We start from the raw sequence: 19,566 nt of genomic DNA, 5'->3' as shown, positions 1-19,566 counted from the left end.
TGTAAATTCTGTCCTTTGAGACGATTAATCGTGTTTGCAGGAAGACAAAAAAGTTTCTAACTTGCATGTATTTATCTTATTTTCCTTCAGAGGTAAATGGAACAGCCATGGAATGAGTTTGCAAGGTAAAGGGAATTAAAACACTTACAGGCTTAAAGCAACTGTGTGCAGAAGACCTTCCCCCTAGTCCTGTTCACAGGTGAGGCTTAATGATTTATTTTGCTCAAAATAAATAACGTGACTTAGATTCCATTGTTTTAATACCATAAAATAAAGATATACAGCACAAAAGTACAAGAATACATGGTGCATTTGTGCACAGATCAATTAACTTTAGCAAAAACAGTTCTTAAAAAGGCACTTAAAGCAGCAGTTTACCTTCCAATGTGCAGGAGTAAATACAACAGTATTAAGCAGTGCAGAAATAAACAAACAGTATGTCTCAGCCCCTTATATCACTACCTCACACTTCAAATGATTCTTCAAGCATTAAACAAACCCTGTTAGACCCTTCATGTAGGTTGGTACATTGTGCCAATGTAATCAGCAGAGTTGCTGTCCATTCCATTTCAGTGCATTCACTGAATAATTCCCCATAGGAGAATATGTATTATGCATTTTTAATCAAAGTAAATTCATTCCCTCCCTGGAACTGGCCCAGACCCTAATCAGCAGTGCAGTAAAGCTGGCATATATAAATATTAAATAGCATTATTTTCAATAAAGCAAATAAGAGTATCCTGAGCAAGCGAAATAAAGCACACGACTGATCTTTGGAAGAAAACAGAACCGAGTCTGGACTAATGTGGATATTGCATTCCAGCCCAGCTGGCAAAACATCTGTGCGGAAGTGAGAATTAGACTTTTCACTGTTGTACGACAACTGGATGGTAAACTTTTTTTTCTGTACAGTACCAAGAAGCAGCCAACATATTTCAGTATAAATGGTCACTTTTCTATTTTCATTCATTTCAGAGGAAATGCTTGTATGAGATATCCGTACCAGTTATTCAGTTTTCATCCACGTGAAAAATCATTTTCCTTTTTTGCAAAACCCTGATATTGGAAAAGGAAAGTACTTAATCAGGGCCAAGGAAATTTTTCAGTTGGACATAGTAACCACTAAACTGTGTAAGCAGCCCTTCTGAATGTGATTTTTAAATGATCTGCATGTGCAACCAAACACATTTTTTAAGTATAATCTTCTCATAGAACAATCCTAAATGTATTTAGTTTAAATCTGTGGTGCAGACTGTTGGGGTTAATGTCCGACATTGAGGGGAACCTCAAAGCTAAGACCAAGAGGCTCGGCCTCCCTTTGTATATATACCGATGCCATTGGCTGTGGAGCAGTGCCGTCTGGTCACGTCAGGCCCCTCTGCAGATATCCGATTGGACAGACAAAATGCCTTTTATTTGGTAATTGTCCCGAAACTCCTTTCTCATGATTTAAGCAGCTTGCAAAGTTCAGTTACATCACCCATCAGCAGCCGATTCCTTAACTGTGTCCAATGTTGACCACACAACCGACTGAAACCCAAGAAGCCAGATGAGGTGAGTTTAAACCGCTTTAATTGCTTAATTAAGTGATCCATACCAACAAAATCCACCACACCCTGTGGCTCTCTGAGGCTACAGGTCAAGTGGAACAGGGAATGGGATCCGCTGCTGCTGCTGGGTGATCCCTGTATAAAGTGCAAGGTGTGTTAACTGCTACACGGCTCAAAAGCAGGTTCGGTATAACTACATCTGGGATAAAGGCAGGCTGGGAACCTGGCTACAGTGTGGGGGGCCCTGGTTACACGCGGAGCTGCGACAGGAAGCTGGCGAGGGACGTGACGCTCTCCCGCAGTTTGGAGTCCTCCTCCGGGCCCAGAGGCACGCTGGCCAGCCGGATCGACCCCGTCGCCCCCAGGACACAAGGCAGACTGAGGAACACCTCCACCCCAATGCCCCCCCAGCCCTGCCATACGAAACATATACACACACAACATGAGGACAGCGGCACGTGTGTGTGCGGTGGATGTACGATTCAGTGTGTGATTCAGACTTATATGTGCTGTGGTTATTGTGTTTGGTGTGTAACAGAGACTTGTCTGCAGTGTCTTGTGTTCCATGTATGATGTAGGCTTGTCTGCAGTGGTTATGGTATGGAGTGTGTAATGTAGACTTGGCTGTACACGTAAGTGTTTAGTGTGTGATGTAGAGTTGTCTGTAAGTAAGTAAGTAAATTTTATTTATAAAGCACATTTAAAACAACTGGCATTGACCAAAGTGCTGTACACCATCTGTGCGATGGTTATTGTGTTTGTGTGTAACAGAGACTTGTCTGCAGTGTTTTGTGTTCCGTGTATGATGTAGACTTATCTGTGTGTGATGTAGGCTTGTCTGCAGCGGCCATAGTGTTGGGTGTATGAGGTAAGCTTGCCTGAGCCAGTGTGGAGACGGAGTGGATCTTCTTCTTGTCCAGCAGGATGCTGTTGGTGATGTCAGCGATGGACAGCCCCACTGACCAGGACCTCTGCCCCTTCCCCTTCAGCATCTCGAAGGCTCTGCCAGCAACCAAAGGTGACCGCAGATACAAACGCATAACAGTGAGGACCAGCCAGTCAGTCCATTTAAATCCATCTTTTCCTTATAGGCTGTATCCAGCACTGCATCACGCCTAGACTTGAACATTATCAGGGTCTCTATCTACATGACATGGCAAAATTTTCGACATATTGACCGCTCCCTGTCAAAAAATGCTTATATATATCAGTGCAAAATTTACCTTGAACTAATTCCCACACGTTTGATCCAGACTGTGGGTATAGTTACAAAACCCTTGTCAGAACAGCAAAAGCTGCATAACCAGCAGATTCAGGCCAACAGCTCTCTGGTTAAAAGTCTCACTACTCAATTTACCTCACACTGGTAGTCACCAGAAGATTTTAAGATGTGTAAAATTTTGTGCAATGCCATCAAACACAGACCAGAGCCAGTCACAGAAAAGTAGATGGCACTGTGCTTACCTGTCAGTCAGGGGTTTGGCGGAGTTGGACACCTGCATCATCTCCGGACCCATATTAGCCATGATGGCAACTAGAACAGGGCCGCAGAATTACATTGTATTTCTTGTCCTGTGAAAACTATGCACATAACGGTAGCGTGGCAGACAGTTTGGTTCAGAGTGACATAAATCAATCAGGAATAAAAAAAGTATGGCAGTATTACAGAAAAAGCTTATTCTACTGTGCAAACTAGCCGATCAAACCAACAATTAGCAACAGAAAAATGCTGATGTTAATGCTACTGTATCAGTAAATGTTTAAAAGTCAGTGTAAGGTGTGATTAGGCGTGGCAGAAGGGGCTGTGCATACCCTTGTTGTCGGAGAGCTCCCCTATGACCCAGCCCTGCTTGCCGGTGCTGTGTCCTGTGAGGCTGACGTTGATTATGTAATTGAGGCGCTCTGAGTCCAGGTTGCACCCGGCACCGATCACGCAGGAAGGCATCAGTCCGCTCTGTCTCCACGCCACGTGGGTCATGATGTCCACTGTAGGAGGGCGAGGGGAATTCTAGGGTCAGGACACAGCGGACTGGACTGGCTCAGTGTGTGTGGTTTGTGGGGACTATGTGTAACAGACGGTAGTGAGAGTGTACCAGTCTTTGGGGACAGTGTGTGCGTAACAGACCATAGTGAGAGTGTACCAATTAGTGGGGACTGTGTTTGTAACAGACTGTAGTCAGAATGTATAAGTCTGTGGGGACAGTGTGTATAACAGTCTGTACTAATTTGTGTATCACTCTGTAGGGACAGTGTGTGTAACAAGTGTGTACCAATCTGCGGGGACAGGGTGTGTGACAGTCTGTAGTGAGCTTGCACCAGTCTGCAGGGACAGTGTGTAACAGTCTGTAGTGAGCGTGTACCAGTCTCCAGGGACAGTGTGTAACAGTCTGTAGTGAGCGTCTGTGGGGTGTGTACAGTTTGGGTCCAGACCTGGCTGAGAGGCGATGAGCAGTACTGCTTGTGGGCAGAGCCGGGCCACGGTGGGGATGAACCCTCTGTACAGATCCACGTTGGTCTGGACCACGCCCACGTATGACTGCTCATCGCTCCAGGCATTCGCCGTCACCACCACCACCTTCGACCCAGCCGACGCCGACAAGTCTACACCCAGGGAAGAGAGTTCAGTTGATTATTTCCCCCTGCCCTATTCTATTCTGTGGTGTTACATCTTGTCCTATTCAATGGGACTACATTACTAATGTAATAATGTTACATTATTAATTTCATCTCCTTATGAAATATATAGCAGAATTTGTATGAGTAATAGAAATAAAAATTAAATGGACATTGGTATAACCCATAACCCAGACTACAGTGTTATACACTGATATAAGCATAACCAGCAGTACTGGTGCTGGAAGGCTCTAGTGTGCATACAGGGTAATGACAGGGGAGAGACAGCCAGATTGATTGTGGACTGTGAGTGTACCTTTGGAAACTTCCACTTTGGGCAGATGGAAAATCTCTAAATCCATGGTCCCTCCTTTAGTTGAGCTGTCAGGAAGGTCAATGAAGACCAGCTTGTCCACGCTACCCTTAGATGTCAATAAAATAGATGGTATTGGTCAGAAACAGACAGGGTCTTGAAAGAATGTTCTGATCTTTGATCTTGGAGGATATGTATGGCCACAAATGGATCTACCTGACAGTCACAAAACTTGAAAAAAAACAGTTACTGATTTTTTTTTTTTTTAAACATCCAGGAGTTTTAAAAGAGTTACCTTGGCCAAAAGGCTCAATACAGTGGCCGTTCCTAAGTCTCCACCTCCTATTACAGTGACTTTGTTGACTGGTCGATCAGGCTTGACTCCGCCTATAAACAGAGGGCAAAGGACACTTGTGTTATGGGATTTTTCTGCCAAGATATCAACAGATAGCACTGGCCCTACTTAGTGACACAGCTCTTTATCTTCAGCTGGATAGGAGTAGTTTCCGATAAGTTTACTGTGACAGGAGCGGACAGTGCTCTTTTATGTTTGTGTAAATATCTATACGTTTGATCTGAAGTACCTCATTAAAATTTATGAAAGCTTAGATGTGGCTTTTTTTTTTTTTTTTTTTGCTGCCAAACATGAATTACCTGGTCCATTAACAATTCTACCTGGAAACTCCATTAAATGCACATGCACACACACACATATGCTAAGTTAATATTTACAGAAGGCAATTCTTAAGCACTAGCTAGTCATTAGTAGAGTTTCCATGTAGGTTTTTAAAAGGTCATGGGCTATTCAGGAAATCTCCAACCAAGTGGAACTGCACTGGGCTACAGTTTGACTTCCAGGTACAAATAGCCTACTGAAAAGGGAACCTAAAACAGCCCCAAAATTAAGTACAAAAATAAGCTGAAACATCTGACAGGAAGGGATCCACATCCATCCCGCCCTTCTGCCAACACTTTGGCCAGGAACAAAACTACATTAAACAAAGCAGGATAGTTAATTGTCCTCGCAAACTTCAAAACAAATTCCACATGCAAATGGAGCTATTGTTATTAGCATGTAGCCTAATTAATGAAACACCCAATATCACATCCAGTAGACATATGTACAGCAGCTGAACAGCAGATTTAAATAGTGAGTCTGAATAATTCCAGTGTTAAATTTACAGATTTTGTTCCACCTCTACCCGTATGGCTCAGTCAAAGTGCATGAACAAAAACGGCTGATTGCGTACTTTTATCTGGCACCCAAAGCAAGCCAAATTAAATAGTTCCTGGACTCACTTTCTCCGATTGTTAGTTTTGACACAAAGGCGAGCAGGTCTGTTGGGTCCTTGCTGTCTCTTGAAGTTTTCGAGCTGAGTGGGGGATCTTCTTCAAATTTGGCAATCATTTCAGCCAAGAGGCCATTTACCGTGGACTTCGGCTACAAAGCAGTTCCACACAAAACAAGGTTTATCAGCATGTTTTACACCAACAACTCAGGCCTTTCAGTGAAAATATTTTAAGTTATTATGGCTCAAATTGTGATACTGCAATACTGATTGAGGCATGTCGTTGACCAGGGTGCCAGACTTTATTAATTTATATAAACAAAGAATATAATTAATTATACTGAAACAGGGGCAACACCTGGGATCCAAACTTGCAACCCTCTGGTAATATGTAGACTACTTACTTCTGCTGCTAGTGTTTTTGCCCCATGGCTGCATTTTAATACACATTTTAATACTTACATTTCAGATTTTATTGCAAACCACAGTCTCTATTTTTTGTATGGATATGTATTCCACAGGACCACAAATGACAGTGAGCCCTGACTAAATGTGGCATACAACATGAAATGATGACATTCATCTTTCAAAAACTGTCCCTTTCGTTTTTAAAAAGAAATGGATTGAAGTAAAGTAAGAGTTTGGTCTTGAGTCTAAACACTGTGTCCCACTACAGGTGCTCACATGGTCCCAGTTGTGCAGGATAGGCAGGTGGATCTTCCCCCGAGAGTCCACATGCTTCCCCTCTCGGATCACCATGTTGGGGGTGGGGCGGAGCAGGCAGATGGGAGGGGTGAAGGGGAAGGAGTCCAGAAGCCACAGGAGGATGGGCAGATTGTACGAGTGGCCTGCAATGCCAGAGACATGTTGAGAGGTTTCATGGCCACAAGTTCAACCATTTCTGTACGAGTGTGACCAATAGTAGAGGTTAAAGGTCAGGCTTCTGATACAGACTGACAACCTTGGTGTGTTAATCCTTAAGACATAACTTGTTCCAGAAATACTGGCCAAATGAGGAAATGCATGTCAGTGTAGCCGAGATGGCTTCAAAATATTAGTGGTCTAGAATCAAACTCACCCTGATATCTGACTGGAATGTTGCCCACCAGTTTAAGGAGGTCCTTCTGGGTGCCGTCAGTAAAAGCTACATGCACAGACAATAATAGAGACAGCATTTTTAGAAGCCCTAAACAACGCATAAAGACTATTTTGTCACTCGGGTGTGATTATTTACAAACCCCTGATTAAAAAAACAGGACATTGTCTTAATTTACAACACAAGGAAAGACCTTAATCGTATAACAGGCTGGTGGTAGACAGTCTTCACGAAAGTTGGTCATTGAGAGACTGAATTGCGGATAATAAGCTTGAATCCTGGAGAAAAAATGCTATTGTACACTTTAGAAATGCTGGTTAATGAGTTTTTCTTGTTTAAGTAAATGTTGATTTGCACATTTTATAAGCAAGTTAAAAACACTTTGCTTGTTGGCTACATTTTGATCACCTAAGAATACCTAAGTGGATCTAACTTTAGCTTTCTATGCTACCTTGTTTCCTCGTACTGGTTTCAGATAGGATGCAATCTTATGCATTGTATTTAGTTGACTAACTTACTGTATGTGCCGGCCTGTGCTACCAAATCAGGGTGTATCCTGTGTACTTTCTGAAGTTCTTCGATCGCCACATCTCGAAACTTATACTGAAAACAAATAAGACAGGAGTTAGTTCTTACATGTACACGTCGGTGTAAATGCTCCATTTATAGCTTGTATGCTAAATGGTCAGCAATGTGGTAAAGCTGGTTTTGCCAGTAGATACCTAATTCTAGATAGCAATCCGTCTCATCTTAAAGTGCTAACTCACGTTAGTTTCCCAAATTGTCTACAAACCTTTCCGAGTATCCTCTTTATAGATTCCGAGCTAAGATCCATGTTGTAACATCTGCTGATTGACAGTGTCTAGTCTGAGAGATTAACAATCAAAGCTTTGACTTTGTACGGCGGAACCAACAGCAACCTGCTGCCTACATAACTTGGCAACAGAATAAAAACTTCCGCGAAACTGGAGTTCCGATCATGAGTGTAAGAAACTGGAGAGGTGGGAGGGGCCAGGCGATGAAGCCTAGGAAGTAATGGGAAAGAGCCTCTACTGCGCATGCTAGAGGGCAAAAGCGCTTGCTTCCCATTGAATTCAATGTAGAAATCCAAGTTAACAACCCAAGAAAACCTCATCGGTTTATTTTTTGTGATCATGAATTTCATTATGTGTGCAGCAGTTTCTGAAACAATGGTTGTTTTGGTCCAGAAGTCTTGGTAACATATTTATTAAAATGTGCATATTTTATTATATAATGCATACTTTTCAATATGCTTTTCAAATGAAACGTAACGGTCGTCAGTCAAGTTTCAAAATACCATCGGGGAAGTTTTATTTTGCCTTCAAAAGTCTGATAGCGCTCACTGCTGCCCTCAACAACGAAGGCATGCGCAGTACAAGCTTACTTCCGGGGCTTCACTGCTGAGTTTGGCTCAGAGACTGAGGGCGTGCTGTCCTATCTAGTTAAATATGCATGTCTATGGTTCTTACGTGTATGGGCTACGGCAAGCCGAAATTTACGTTTCTATGGCAGCTGGGGTTGCAGCGAAGCACTTCGGAAGTTACAAGCGTAGCGTTAAATCATTGTGCAAGTGTCACGAATCGTCTGGCGTATATTGTGATCGACCGATTTTATACAAGCTATTCAATCCATTATTTATTAATTAATTTGTTATTAATCTCATTATCTTTGTCTAAATAGTTAAAGTGATAGTATTTCTGGTGACAAAACATACGTTTCAGCAATAAGAAGAAACATCTGGCAACCCTCTTTTAAAAAATATTTGGCCCTAGGCAACTAAAATGGGAATGGCGTGTCATTTCGAAATTATTACCTTGCCGGATATTTTTAACATCCTCAAGACTCATTATTTATATTCTGCAAATTTTCTAGAACAGTGGTCCTCAAACTCGGTCCTGGGGGACCCCTGTGTATGCTGATTTTCATTCCAACCTCAACAGCAATCCCAGAATTTTAACAAGCTGTTATTTTTTCATGTTTAGAGCTGGAGTTCCAGAAAGGGCCAGTGTGGGTGCACACACCTGAATCTACTAATCAATCACTAGAGTCACTGCTAAGCACCTTGATTAGTAGAATCAGGATCAGGTGTGCACCCACACTGGCCCTTTCTGGATAAGACTGGAGACGCCAGCTCTAAAACATGAAAAGCACCTAATTAAGAAAAATTAACAGCTTGTTAAAATTCTGGGATTGCTGTTGAGGTTGGAATGAAAACCAGCATACACAGGGGTCCCCCAGGACCGAGTTTGAGAACCACTGTTCTAGAACATCAAAGCAAAAGATCTTTGGTCTTTTTATTTCAGTCCATATTCCAGATCTGGGAGGGTTCCAGGTTTTACTCAGTGCAGTTATCCAGCTAACTCAGTAGTCCTGCTTTGTGAAAGAGATTTATTCATGTATTTAAATCGTCATGATAATCAATAACCAGCTTTAATACTGGAATGACCACGCCTGGTCATTTGTATTTTGAATGGTTGTGATAATAGTTCTGTATTTACAGTATGCATTTAAAACTTTAAAAGATATAGGAGTTAAAACTAGGTATGCCATTTGACATAGCAACCAGATATTTTGATACACATTTTCTTTACACATTTCATTTTTATAATTACATTACATTACAGGCATTTATCAGATGCTGTTATCCAGAGCAACTTAGACAACTTTTTACACAGCATCCATTCATACAGCCGGATAAACAATGCAATGTTAAGTATATTGCTCAAGGGTCCAACTGCAGTGTCAAACCCAGGAATTGAACCTGTGACCTTCAGGTTACAAGGCCAGCTATTTTTTATACTAGTGTATATGTAGGCTATTGGGGCATTTCCACTGAACACCTTGTAAGCAAACCTCCCTTATGGTGTGCTTATAGACTCTTGGAACTGGAAAAAGTGACGAGTTATCAACCACAGCAACCGTTTTAGAAATTAGAAGTTCAGGTGTGCCTCTTGACTAAAATATACTAATACTTTTTCAGGGACACCAAAGGCTATGTGAGACGAACACTTGGAGGCTGCTAATTCCATCCACTTGGGGACATAGAAGACTGGTAAGAAGGAAACAACCACCATAAATCACTTACCTGAACTCCATAGAGCATGACACCCTCTGGTATACTGGAGGTAAGCTAAGGGTTATAAATGTTCTGATCAGGTTACCCGTGTTTCGAGGATGCACGCTGACTGATCTCAAACACACACCCCCTCTTTTCAGATGCTAAAATGAACAGAATTACTGCCTAAAAGTGATTGGTTCACTTTGTTTTTTTATGGAATGCTCTTCATGAAGTTATTAATGACAAATCATATGGCAGCAATTCTGAAAAGCAATAAAGCTCTGCATTAAATGTGCTTCATGTAATTTACCGCTCAGTACTGAAGTCAGTGAGTTTTCAAAATAGCCTTTTAATAAGGAAAGAAAACAGCACACATTCGTCTCACAATGAGGAAAAAAATAGTAAAATGTCTATGGCCAATTTCCTTGCTCAGTGCAGACATCCATTTTCTGTGATTTTACAGGACACACCGGAATAGTCAATCATGTTGGCCATCTCTAAAGAAATTAGAGGGAATTGTTTGCCTTTCTCTTGGTGCAAAGTGGCTTGTAATATTTTCCCCTCTACAGTCATTATGTTGCTCTGTAAAAAAAAAAAAAAACATTTACAGAATAGTGGATTTACAACTGCAGCAGGTAGCCTAAAATTCAAACTGCCCACCATAATGTTAATGTTTAGTAGTGACGGAGAATGAGGTTTAATGAACCAAGTTTCATGGGCTACCAGTGGCCTACTGAACCAATAGGTATTTTGTTATGGACTGCCACATCTTGATAGGTCCAGACTGATTGATAGGACAGGGCAGGGCTCAACCAAACAGACATCCTGCAGCCTCACTCTCCTGTCATTTACCTTAGTGTAACTGGGACAATGAAGTCACACAACTGCCACATACATTTAATGGAAAGGTGATATAAAGTGATAAAAAAAAAAAAAGATCGCCAATGTCCACTCCCCAGTAATTCTACACAACGCTTGTGAGAAAACCATTTTGTTTTATACTCGCATAGCAACTTTTAAAGAAGGCAGTCATTCTAATCTAGAGCACTCCAGGTTAGACATCTCTTCTATCCAACTCGGTGACCTAATTGTAAATACCGTTTGCACTGGATGGGAGTATACTGTAAATCACCCATTTTACAGGAACAGGAGCTCTCCAGAATACTGCAGAAGACCTCCGTGCCAATAACCACTACAGTTTAGAACACACACTAACACAGACACACAAAAAACTGACAAATAAAAACCATAAAACAATGAGATCTGTCAAATCTTTTAAACAAGGGAAAAATACATTACAAATGGCATTATGTCTTCTCGTGTAAGCAATTAAATTAGTAGCATTAGTAAAAGGAGACCACAAAGGCTGAGGGCCATATGTCTATACTCTGACTGAAAAACAGATTAGCTGCTGTTCACTGATTGGGAGGGCAACTAAAAAGTAAATATCTAAGATTTCTATCGACAGAAAAATAAACATTTGAGGAACATGATTTTATATTATTCTTCCATTAATAGGGTGCAGCTCAATGATTGATGACAAAAGTAGTGCAAACCTGCTTATTCTGGGGAAATAAATAGTGTAACAGAGGAGTTGTCAGCTCACTGCTCTCCCTTCCTACCAACTGTTCCAATCCTTCATTTCGTCAGTTTTCCCTGTTCCAAACGTCCTCTCCTCATCCTCCTCGATATCAAACACAAATGAACGGGAGGAAAATGTGCGGCGTTTCATGGGGCAGTGGCTCGGCCTCCTAGTCCACACCCCTCTGCTCTTGGCGTGAAGGACAAAGTTCTCTTATAACCAAACAGATGAACACTATCTGTTTTTTCTCTTCTTGGCACTTTGCTGTTTCAGTTCCTCTTCCTCCCGCTTCTCCTCTTCCAGGTCCTCAAGCACGGCCAACTTCAGGCTAGTGCAAGAACAGAAAAATGATCAGTAAAACCCACCCTAATGCCACACACACAAACAAAAAAAACACTTGCAGTAAGTTCAGCTGCGGTGAACACTAAATGCTTGCAGTACCAATAGCAAATTACAAAATCAAAATCAACAGAGATCAAATGTGAAAATCCAACAAGTAAGGAAAATAATAGTTTAATCATTTCTCTTGGCAGATCCTTACTCATGGGAGTGCTGGCATGAACACAGAAGTAAGGAATTCCCCAGCCTTGGATAACAGGTGCTCCCCAGTGTAACATGCTAACTGCAATAATGTGCTACTGTTCCTGTGATTTGTTACTGTAGATTGTGTTTGTGAAAACCCCATTTAGACTGTGCCTTTTACAGGCCAGATGATGAAAGATGTGGGCTGTCTCAAATGAATCACTCACCTCCTGGCCTCCTCTTTTTGCTGGTCTCTCCAGCTGCTCTCCATAAACCTCAGTGCATAGTCACTTTCATCTTTGAATCTGCAACAACACAGACTGTTAGTCACATATACTTCCTGAGTTTAATGTATTTGTTACTGAGCACTCTAAGGTGAACACACACACACACACACTCCCTCTCTCTCACACACTCCCTCTCTTTCTCTGAAGTCTTGGCTTTTAGCAGCCGCCTGTGGCTTACTTGGACCGGTCATAGCCGAAAATTTCCCTGATGTGCTTGGAGATTACGCTTTGGTCTTCCCCTTCGTCATCGATGAAATCCTCCATTTCAGAGTCGTACTCATCCTCCATGTCCTCATACTTGCGCTTGTAGCTGGAGGTTATTGGCGGGAGAGGTGGGCCTGTGGATGCAGAGAGACCCCTTTAGTGTCAGCAGAAGGATCTGACAGGCTGGCCTAAACACAGCCAATTAAAAAACGAGGGCTGCTTCTCTGTACACATCATTGGAAAAGGATTAATGGTCTGTAAAAAAAAGTCACGTTCTATACCACTTAAGTGGAGAAAGTGCCTGAGCCCTGCAGTGGGACAGCGGCTAGGTGGCGGACAGCGGAGCGTGGATACCGCTGACTCACTAATCCTAAGCACTAAGCAGTGGAGTGGAGCGGTTGTGGCCTGTTACACAGAGGCCTTTGTTTGCTGCCATTTTGGGATGCCTGTAGTTGAACAACACAGGAAACTACTCTCCAAACTGAAAAACATTGCATGCTCTTCTGAAACATTCACCTGTAACCAGTCAGGTTACAGTAATTTACACTATTCCATTAGATTTGCCTGGAACTTTCCATAAACAGTGCAGGTGGAACTGGAGCAATGTTTGATTGGCCAGTCAAAGTCTACCTGAGAGCTGCATGTGAAGTGTCTTCCTATGACTCATGTCTGAGTGAGCATGAAATGTTCGCTGTGGCGTGAAAGTGGTGCATGGCACTATATACAGTTAAAATCAATTAATTCACTATATACAGTGACACAATTTTTTGCTTTTGGTTGTGTACTCTAGCACTCTGGATTTTGAAATAAAGCAACAAATATGAGGTTAAAGCACAGACTGCCAGCTATAAATTGAGGACAATTACATCCATATCAGTTGATCCATGTAGAAATTACAGCCCTTTCTAAACATACTCCCCCCATTTTAGGAGATCAAATGTAATGGGGCAAATGAACATAAATATGAAATTAATTCATCATATTTAGTAGTTTGATGCAAATCCTTTGATGACTGCCTGATGTCTACAACCCATAGAGGTTACCAGACGCTGGGTAGCTTCCCTGGTGATGCTCTGCCATGCCTGTACTGCAGCCATCTGCAGTTCCTGTTTGTTAGTGGGACGTTCTGCCTTCAGTCTTGTCTTCAGCAAGTGAAATGCGTGTTCAATTAAATTAAGGATGGGTGATTGTTCCAGAATGCTTTATAATGTACGCTTTTTTTGCTATCTCTAACCTGGTTGTTGTTATTGAGGCTTACAAGTGATTTGCATCTTGTCATGAACCCTCTGATGTTATCCTAGTGTAGTCTTCTATTTATGGTAATCTTTGACATACCTTTGCCTACAACCTGGAGAGTGTTCTTGTGTTTGACGGCTGAAAAGAGGTTTTTCTTCACAATTGGAAGTATTCTTCAGTCATCCATTACAGTGGTCTCCCGTGATCTACCAGGTTGTTTGCAACTGCTGAGCTCCCCAGTAAATGTTTGCTTCCTAACAATGTGCCAAACAGTTGATTTTGACATACCCATTTTTTTTAAGCTATGTCTCAAATTGTTTTTTTCTGATTTTTATTATTTGGTCCTCGTGTTGAGAGACAACAGCAAAAGAACCCAAATGCAAATTTCAAACCTAGAATCATTGTGAATGAACTAAAGATGCAAAAACACACAGTTGGCCAAAAAACAACTGAGTAGCCAATTGTCCAATTACATTTGCTCCCCTAAAATGTGGGAACACTGTATAAAAAGGGCTTTAATTCCTACGTGGATCACCAGATAAGGGTGAAAATTCCCTTAAATTAAAGAGGACAGTCTGCGCTTTAACCTCATATTCATTGTTCTATTTTAAATCCAACGTACTGGAGTACACAGACAAAACAATATAAATTGTGTCACAGTCCAAATTCACTTAGTGCAAGGTATATGCACCTTTCTATTAAAAGTGCCTAAATTATTCATTTTAACCCCTTCCCGCAAACTAGTGGCCAGGACACCGACATCTTGCGATTGCTCAACTCAGACATTTAGTGCTCCTCCAATCAAACATTGAGTGGAAATGACAAACTCGGTGTCTAGGTTTATTAGTAGACAATGGACTAAAACTGTGACAAATATGGAGGTTTTCACCCACTGTCACGTAGTTCGTCCATTGAACAACCACCCACCGCCCAGTCTCAATGCTCAGCCCTTACCAGGTGGTCTCATCATGGGTCTGTATCCTGGAGGAATCCTTGGTCCCATTCCAGGTTTTGGCACAAAGTTCTTGGAAGAGATGGTTTCGGACACCACCGTGCACTTGGGTCTCCCGGGCCCTGAGCCCAGGCTGCTGATGGGTCGCCCCTGTGCGCTGCTGTCCCCTGGCCTACCGGGCCCTTGGGGCATGGGCCGGACCCCACTTTGGGAACTCCCCCCAGGCCTGGGCTGGAGATGGCCAGAGGGTCTCGGAGGGCCGGAGGGGGCTGGTCGGGTCTGTCCGTTGCTGCTTGGCCTGGCTGGGGGTGGGGGCCCTTTCCCCAGCCGTGCCGGCTCCCCTTTCCTGGGCTGCGGGGGGACAGAGCCCCCAGGTCTCCCTGAGGTGCCAGAGCTCAGCTTGGCCATGCCGGGGGGTCTGGCAGGGGTGGAACCGTGAGGGGTAGAGCTGGGTCGGGTCCCAGACCCAGCCGATTTCCCAGGAGGTAGCGAAGGAGGGTTCCCTTTCCTGTGGATAAGGTCACTGCTGGTGCTGCTTGGCGGTCTCTGGCTCAACGCAGGTCTGGGTGCAGGCATTTTGGCGGTCGCCAGAGTGCTGGCTTTCATAGGTGCTTTGCTGCAGAAGGCACCTGAAGGGCTGGAGCTGCCGGAGACAGGTTTGGGTCGGGCTGGGCAGGATGGCTTGGAGGAGCCATTCGGCCGTTCCCTCACCTTCTCCCTCTCCCTCTCCCCGGGGGCGTGGGGCTTCGGTTTCTTACTGGTCCCAGTCAGAGAGGGCTTCTCTGAGGAGCTCTTGTGCGGTTTCCCATTCTGAGCCATCTTGTTGGCTGTGAGCATGGGTGCACTCCTCTTGGAGGAGCTGGGGGTAGCCTGTGGCCTCCGGTCCTGCCTGGCGTCTCCTCCTCGCTCCCACCTGGCGTCTCCTCCCTGCTCCCGCCTGGCGTCTCCTCCCTGCTCCCGCCTGGCGTCTCCTCCCTGCTCCCGCCTGGCATCTCCTCCTCGCTCCCGCCTGATGTCTCCCCCCCACTCCTGCCTGGAATCTCCTCCTCGGTCCCGCCTGGCGTCTCCTCCCCGGATCCCCTTGGCATCTCCTCCCCGGTCCTGCCTGGCATCTCCTCCCCACTCCTGCCTGATGTCTCCTCCCTGCTCCCACCTGGCATCCCCTCCCCGGTCCCGCCTGGCATCTACTCCCTGGATCCCCTTAGCATCTCCTCCCCGGTCCCGCCTGCCTTCTCCTCCTCGGTCCTGCCTGCCTTCTCCTCCCCGGTCCTGCCTGCAGTCTCCTCCTCGGTCCTGCCTGCCTTCTCCTCCCCGGTCCTGCCTGGCATCTCCTACTCCCCTGTCTCGCTTGGCATCTACTCCCCGATCCCGCTTGGCGTCTCCTCCCCGTTCCTGCCTCGTGTCTCCTCCCCGATCCTGCCTGGCATCTCCTCCGCGATCCAGTCGCCTGGCCCTACGCTCCATCTCTAGCTCCTTCAGCTCCTCCGCCGTGCGCAGCCTCTCCTCACTCTTCTTGACGGGCTTCAGCTCCACCGGCTCAAACTGCTTCTTCTGCGCCAGCTTCAGGAGTTCTGCAAAGTTCATGGGTGGTGGGGCAGGCTTGGTTGCAGCGGGGGGCTTCTGGGAGGGCTTTGAGAGGGGCCTGCTGGGCACCCTCTCTGGCTCTGGCTCTGGGTCTGGGTCTGGGTCTGGGTCTGAGTCACTCTGGGAGTACTCATAGTTGTCCTCATAATCTTCCACAAAGTCCTCTGTGTCCCTGTGGTCTTCTGATGCTTCAGCCTTCATCCCTCTCTTTTTGGGCAGCTCAACCACTGGGATGCCGTTGTAGCCCTTGAAGTTGTCCTTGGTCCGGGATGCCATTGCCCGGGCCTTTCTGTCAGACTTCAGCTCCACCCTTTTTGCCAATAGCTCATCTTTTTGCTTCTTCATTTTTTGCTCTGCAATAATCAATGACTCACATGAAACACACATGGTAACAAAGGTTCCTGCTAAACAAATGACAATAATGAAAAATAACAACACTTTCATTAGATCCTATTATATTTAAAAATATAATAATTACATATCAACTTAGATTACAATGCATACCTTTCTTTTTATCCTCCACCTCTCTCTTTTTCAAGAAAGCCTGGATCGCAGCTGAGTTGACACCCTTTGATCTTGGATCTTTCTTAGGTGGGCCAGCCTGAAGGCTGTAGCGCTTCTATTTAAAACAACAGAGATGATCAATTACATCACAAAAAAATAAATTGCACATTAAACATTCAGGTGCTGCTGCTTTTTTTGGAACACGAAGACATTAAATAATTGTGGCTTGACGTAAACATACACACAAGCTACATATCTTTTTGTGGAATATATTCTTTAAGAACAATTTTGGTGTCTGCTGTTCATGGAAACAGACAGTTGATTACATTCTGGTCTTATACATGAACTACAGTTGTCGTGGCAGCCACAGATTAAAGTTATAATGTATCTTACTTACAGAGGCTTAAACAGTTCTCAAGACTGCTATTATCAGCCATACAATCTATAATATTGAACGTAATATTTTATAATAGGCTTTCATTTTTTAAATAAAATTTTAGCTGTGCTATTCTGAAGCCATCCCTGTAACAGTCTCCAGAACATACTGTTTAGATGGCTTCATTCAATTAGGAATTGATTTTATTATTTAATTGTTTCTAGACTATAGACTATAGTCCTCCAGTGGCTTCTTGGTCAGGTCTCTGTTGTAAAATGGCTTCTCTACGTCTCAGGATAAAGGTGAAATAAAAAGTGATGCGAGTGGTGTGGACATGGTAAACCGTAAGACTTTTAAAAAAACTAGTACAACAATAACTGTAGGTCCACTGCTTTGTAAATATATAAACGCTATTTTCGTGCGTGCATGACATAACATGAAGACTCTAGCACAATAATTACGCAATTTAAAAAAATATTTCGGTCAAAAGACTGTGACAGACCGTTGAGACTTAACACGTGGTGTCCAGAAATCATTGAAACGTCATTAGCTTTCGTGTTCTTGCCAGTGTTGAGTGTACTGCCATGAACACGTTCAACCGTAAGCCTTTTTTGATTTTTACACTGTTGATCTTGTGGACCAAGATGGGTAAAATAAATATAGAATTTTGTAATTGCTGGGCGATACCGTGTTTTTCTACATTTAAACATTACTTTCCTTTGTTTAGGATTCCAGGCCTGTCTGTACAAATGCACTGCCATTCGAATTCATACACTAAAGAAGTTCCAAATACACGTCTTGTCCTCCCTGGAACTGTGTAATTAAGATTTTGCAAACGTTCGGTAATTGATAGGTGTGGTTTCTCGCGATGTCCAGTTGTGACAAAACAAACGTGGAAATATTCATAAAGCAAGAATACACTTTGAATTGCGATACAATGTAACAAACTGGCAAGCTGAGCGTTATTTTATTTTTCTACAAAATATCTTCTAGGGTGGGACAAGATTCTCGTTACAATTTTGGCTATCCAGTTTAAGATGTGGCTGACGTCGTTAAGCATCCATTTACTTACATTAACTGTATACTGGCTCAATAATTTAAAGCGAAGAGTCGCAGGATTTCTGGCCAGCAAGAAAAACGACAAAAGTTGAATAATTTCACCAGAGATGGCGTGCTTCACGATTTCACAACTGGCCTACCTAGTTCAACTACCACACACACTAAGAATTATCCAGAATCCGCTAGGTGTGAATGACCGAGGCAACAAACTAAACTACTTTGCGCATCTCCTGTGTGTCTAACTTAATTTACTAGCTGTCTTTTGCGAGTACAAGTATATACACTATATGGCTAACGTTAACCAACGGAATTTAAATGTAGCAGTCTCGCTACCTTGGCATACATAGATTTACTGCTTAAGTATTTGTACACAGCTAGCAGCCGCTGACATTTGGCTTGGTATGTGTTAGCTTACTAGCTAAATACTACAAAGTGTTTCGCTAACTTACCTTTAGGCTTACGCTGTTGAGGCCCTGGTTTTGTGAAGCAATTGAGAGGACATTTTCGAAGTCCATGCTTATCTTTTTCGGGCAGAGGTCCCCCCCCTGCGCACCACAACAATCTTCTTCGTATTCCTGCCGTTTCGAGCCCAGGAATTGGGCTTCTCTTGTAACTGTCTAGTCGTACCTGCGCCCTGTCTACACAGGGCGTTGTTTGTAGTTAGCTAGTTTCCTAGTGAACTAGCTTTATTCTTTACAGCTAGCCAGCTACCTGCTTATCTAGCCAGCTAGAAAGCTAATTTCGAAGCTACAAAACTAACCCAAAAAAGAACAAACAAACACGCTTCTGAAGTTAACATGGGCTTCAACCACGACGTGGAACCGTTAGCTAACTATTCCATTTATACAATATACGTCTGATGTTACAACGAAACAGGCGAAAATATATTTCCAAGCTACTGTTGGATCTAGCCTTGGCAAAAAGACTAGCGCGTCTATCGTGTCACAACGTCATCCGGTTTCTCTACGTCAGTTCCTCTTTAAACATTTGAGTCAGCTCTTTGCAAACGCACAACTATAATCTAAGATTGATTGAAAAATATCTCTGAAATTCCATAGCAGCTCCGAGAAAAACCAATCATATAACAGAATATCTTAACTGTACCTTTTTGCAGCGGAGTCAATCGGTCGTTAAGTAACGTTAGGTCTACATTTTGCAAATGTCATTGCCTTTGATTTCCTGCAGACGTTTTTATTTTATTTTAATAAAACTATTGTACCTTTCACGTTTAAGTGTATCCAGTGTACATATAAATATATTTTTGTTAAAGATATAAAATATGTGTGCGTCATTTATATTGCTTGATAAAGATGCCACTAC

General features: G+C 43.3%; 2 protein-coding genes and 1 long non-coding RNA gene across 3 annotated transcripts; 1 reads left to right on the top strand and 2 right to left on the bottom strand.

The window, feature by feature from the left end:
* Window positions 1-242: 242 nt before the first annotated feature.
* Window positions 243-7,838, bottom strand: uevld (UEV and lactate/malate dehyrogenase domains). Its single transcript, XM_035395022.1, has 12 exons — window positions 7,655-7,838; window positions 7,380-7,464; window positions 6,844-6,909; window positions 6,450-6,613; window positions 5,776-5,917; window positions 4,772-4,863; window positions 4,480-4,585; window positions 3,981-4,151; window positions 3,363-3,536; window positions 3,015-3,084; window positions 2,429-2,552; window positions 243-1,963 (listed from the first exon to the last, which is right to left on the bottom strand). The coding sequence occupies exons 1-12, from the start codon at window positions 7,694-7,696 to the stop codon at window positions 1,799-1,801; spliced, it is 1,401 nt and encodes a 466-aa protein (XP_035250913.1). The 5' UTR covers window positions 7,697-7,838; the 3' UTR covers window positions 243-1,798.
* On the top strand, window positions 2,325-12,123 carry LOC118214795. Its single transcript, XR_004762683.1, has 3 exons — window positions 2,325-2,568; window positions 9,863-9,934; window positions 12,056-12,123. It is a non-coding gene; the product is annotated as an uncharacterized LOC118214795 (long non-coding RNA).
* spty2d1 (SPT2 chromatin protein domain containing 1) lies at window positions 10,272-18,858 on the bottom strand. The gene is made up of 6 exons (XM_035395021.1): window positions 18,696-18,858; window positions 16,812-16,926; window positions 14,726-16,660; window positions 12,510-12,669; window positions 12,272-12,349; window positions 10,272-11,850 (listed from the first exon to the last, which is right to left on the bottom strand). Exons 1-6 carry the CDS (start codon window positions 18,759-18,761, stop codon window positions 11,757-11,759), a joined length of 2,448 nt encoding a protein of 815 aa, XP_035250912.1. The 5' UTR covers window positions 18,762-18,858; the 3' UTR covers window positions 10,272-11,756.
* Window positions 18,859-19,566: the final 708 nt, after the last annotated feature.

The sequence above is a fragment of the Anguilla anguilla genome, chromosome 16 (assembly GCF_013347855.1).
Source record: "Anguilla anguilla isolate fAngAng1 chromosome 16, fAngAng1.pri, whole genome shotgun sequence".
NCBI classification, from domain to species: domain Eukaryota; kingdom Metazoa; phylum Chordata; class Actinopteri; order Anguilliformes; family Anguillidae; genus Anguilla; species Anguilla anguilla.
Note: the sequence above shows the minus strand (reverse complement) of the source record. Positions and strands in the feature narration are given on the sequence as shown.

Coding starts and splice junctions, on each gene's coding strand:
- uevld (XM_035395022.1), bottom strand. CDS start 7,696: ATGGATCTTAGCTCGGAATCTATAAAGAGGATACTCGGAAAG. Junction 7,465..7,654: donor TAAAGAGGATACTCGGAAAG/GTTTGTAGACAA, acceptor ATTTGTTTTCAG/TATAAGTTTCGAGATGTGGC. Junction 4,864..5,775: donor AAAACTAACAATCGGAGAAA/GTGAGTCCAGGA, acceptor CTCTGTTTATAG/GCGGAGTCAAGCCTGATCGA.
- spty2d1 (XM_035395021.1), bottom strand. CDS start 18,761: ATGGACTTCGAAAATGTCCTCTCAATTGCTTCACAAAACCAGGGCCTC. Junction 16,661..16,811: donor GGTGGAGGATAAAAAGAAAG/GTATGCATTGTA, acceptor TGATTATTGCAG/AGCAAAAAATGAAGAAGCAA. Junction 12,350..12,509: donor TTCGGCTATGACCGGTCCAA/GTAAGCCACAGG, acceptor GTGTTGTTGCAG/ATTCAAAGATGAAAGTGACT.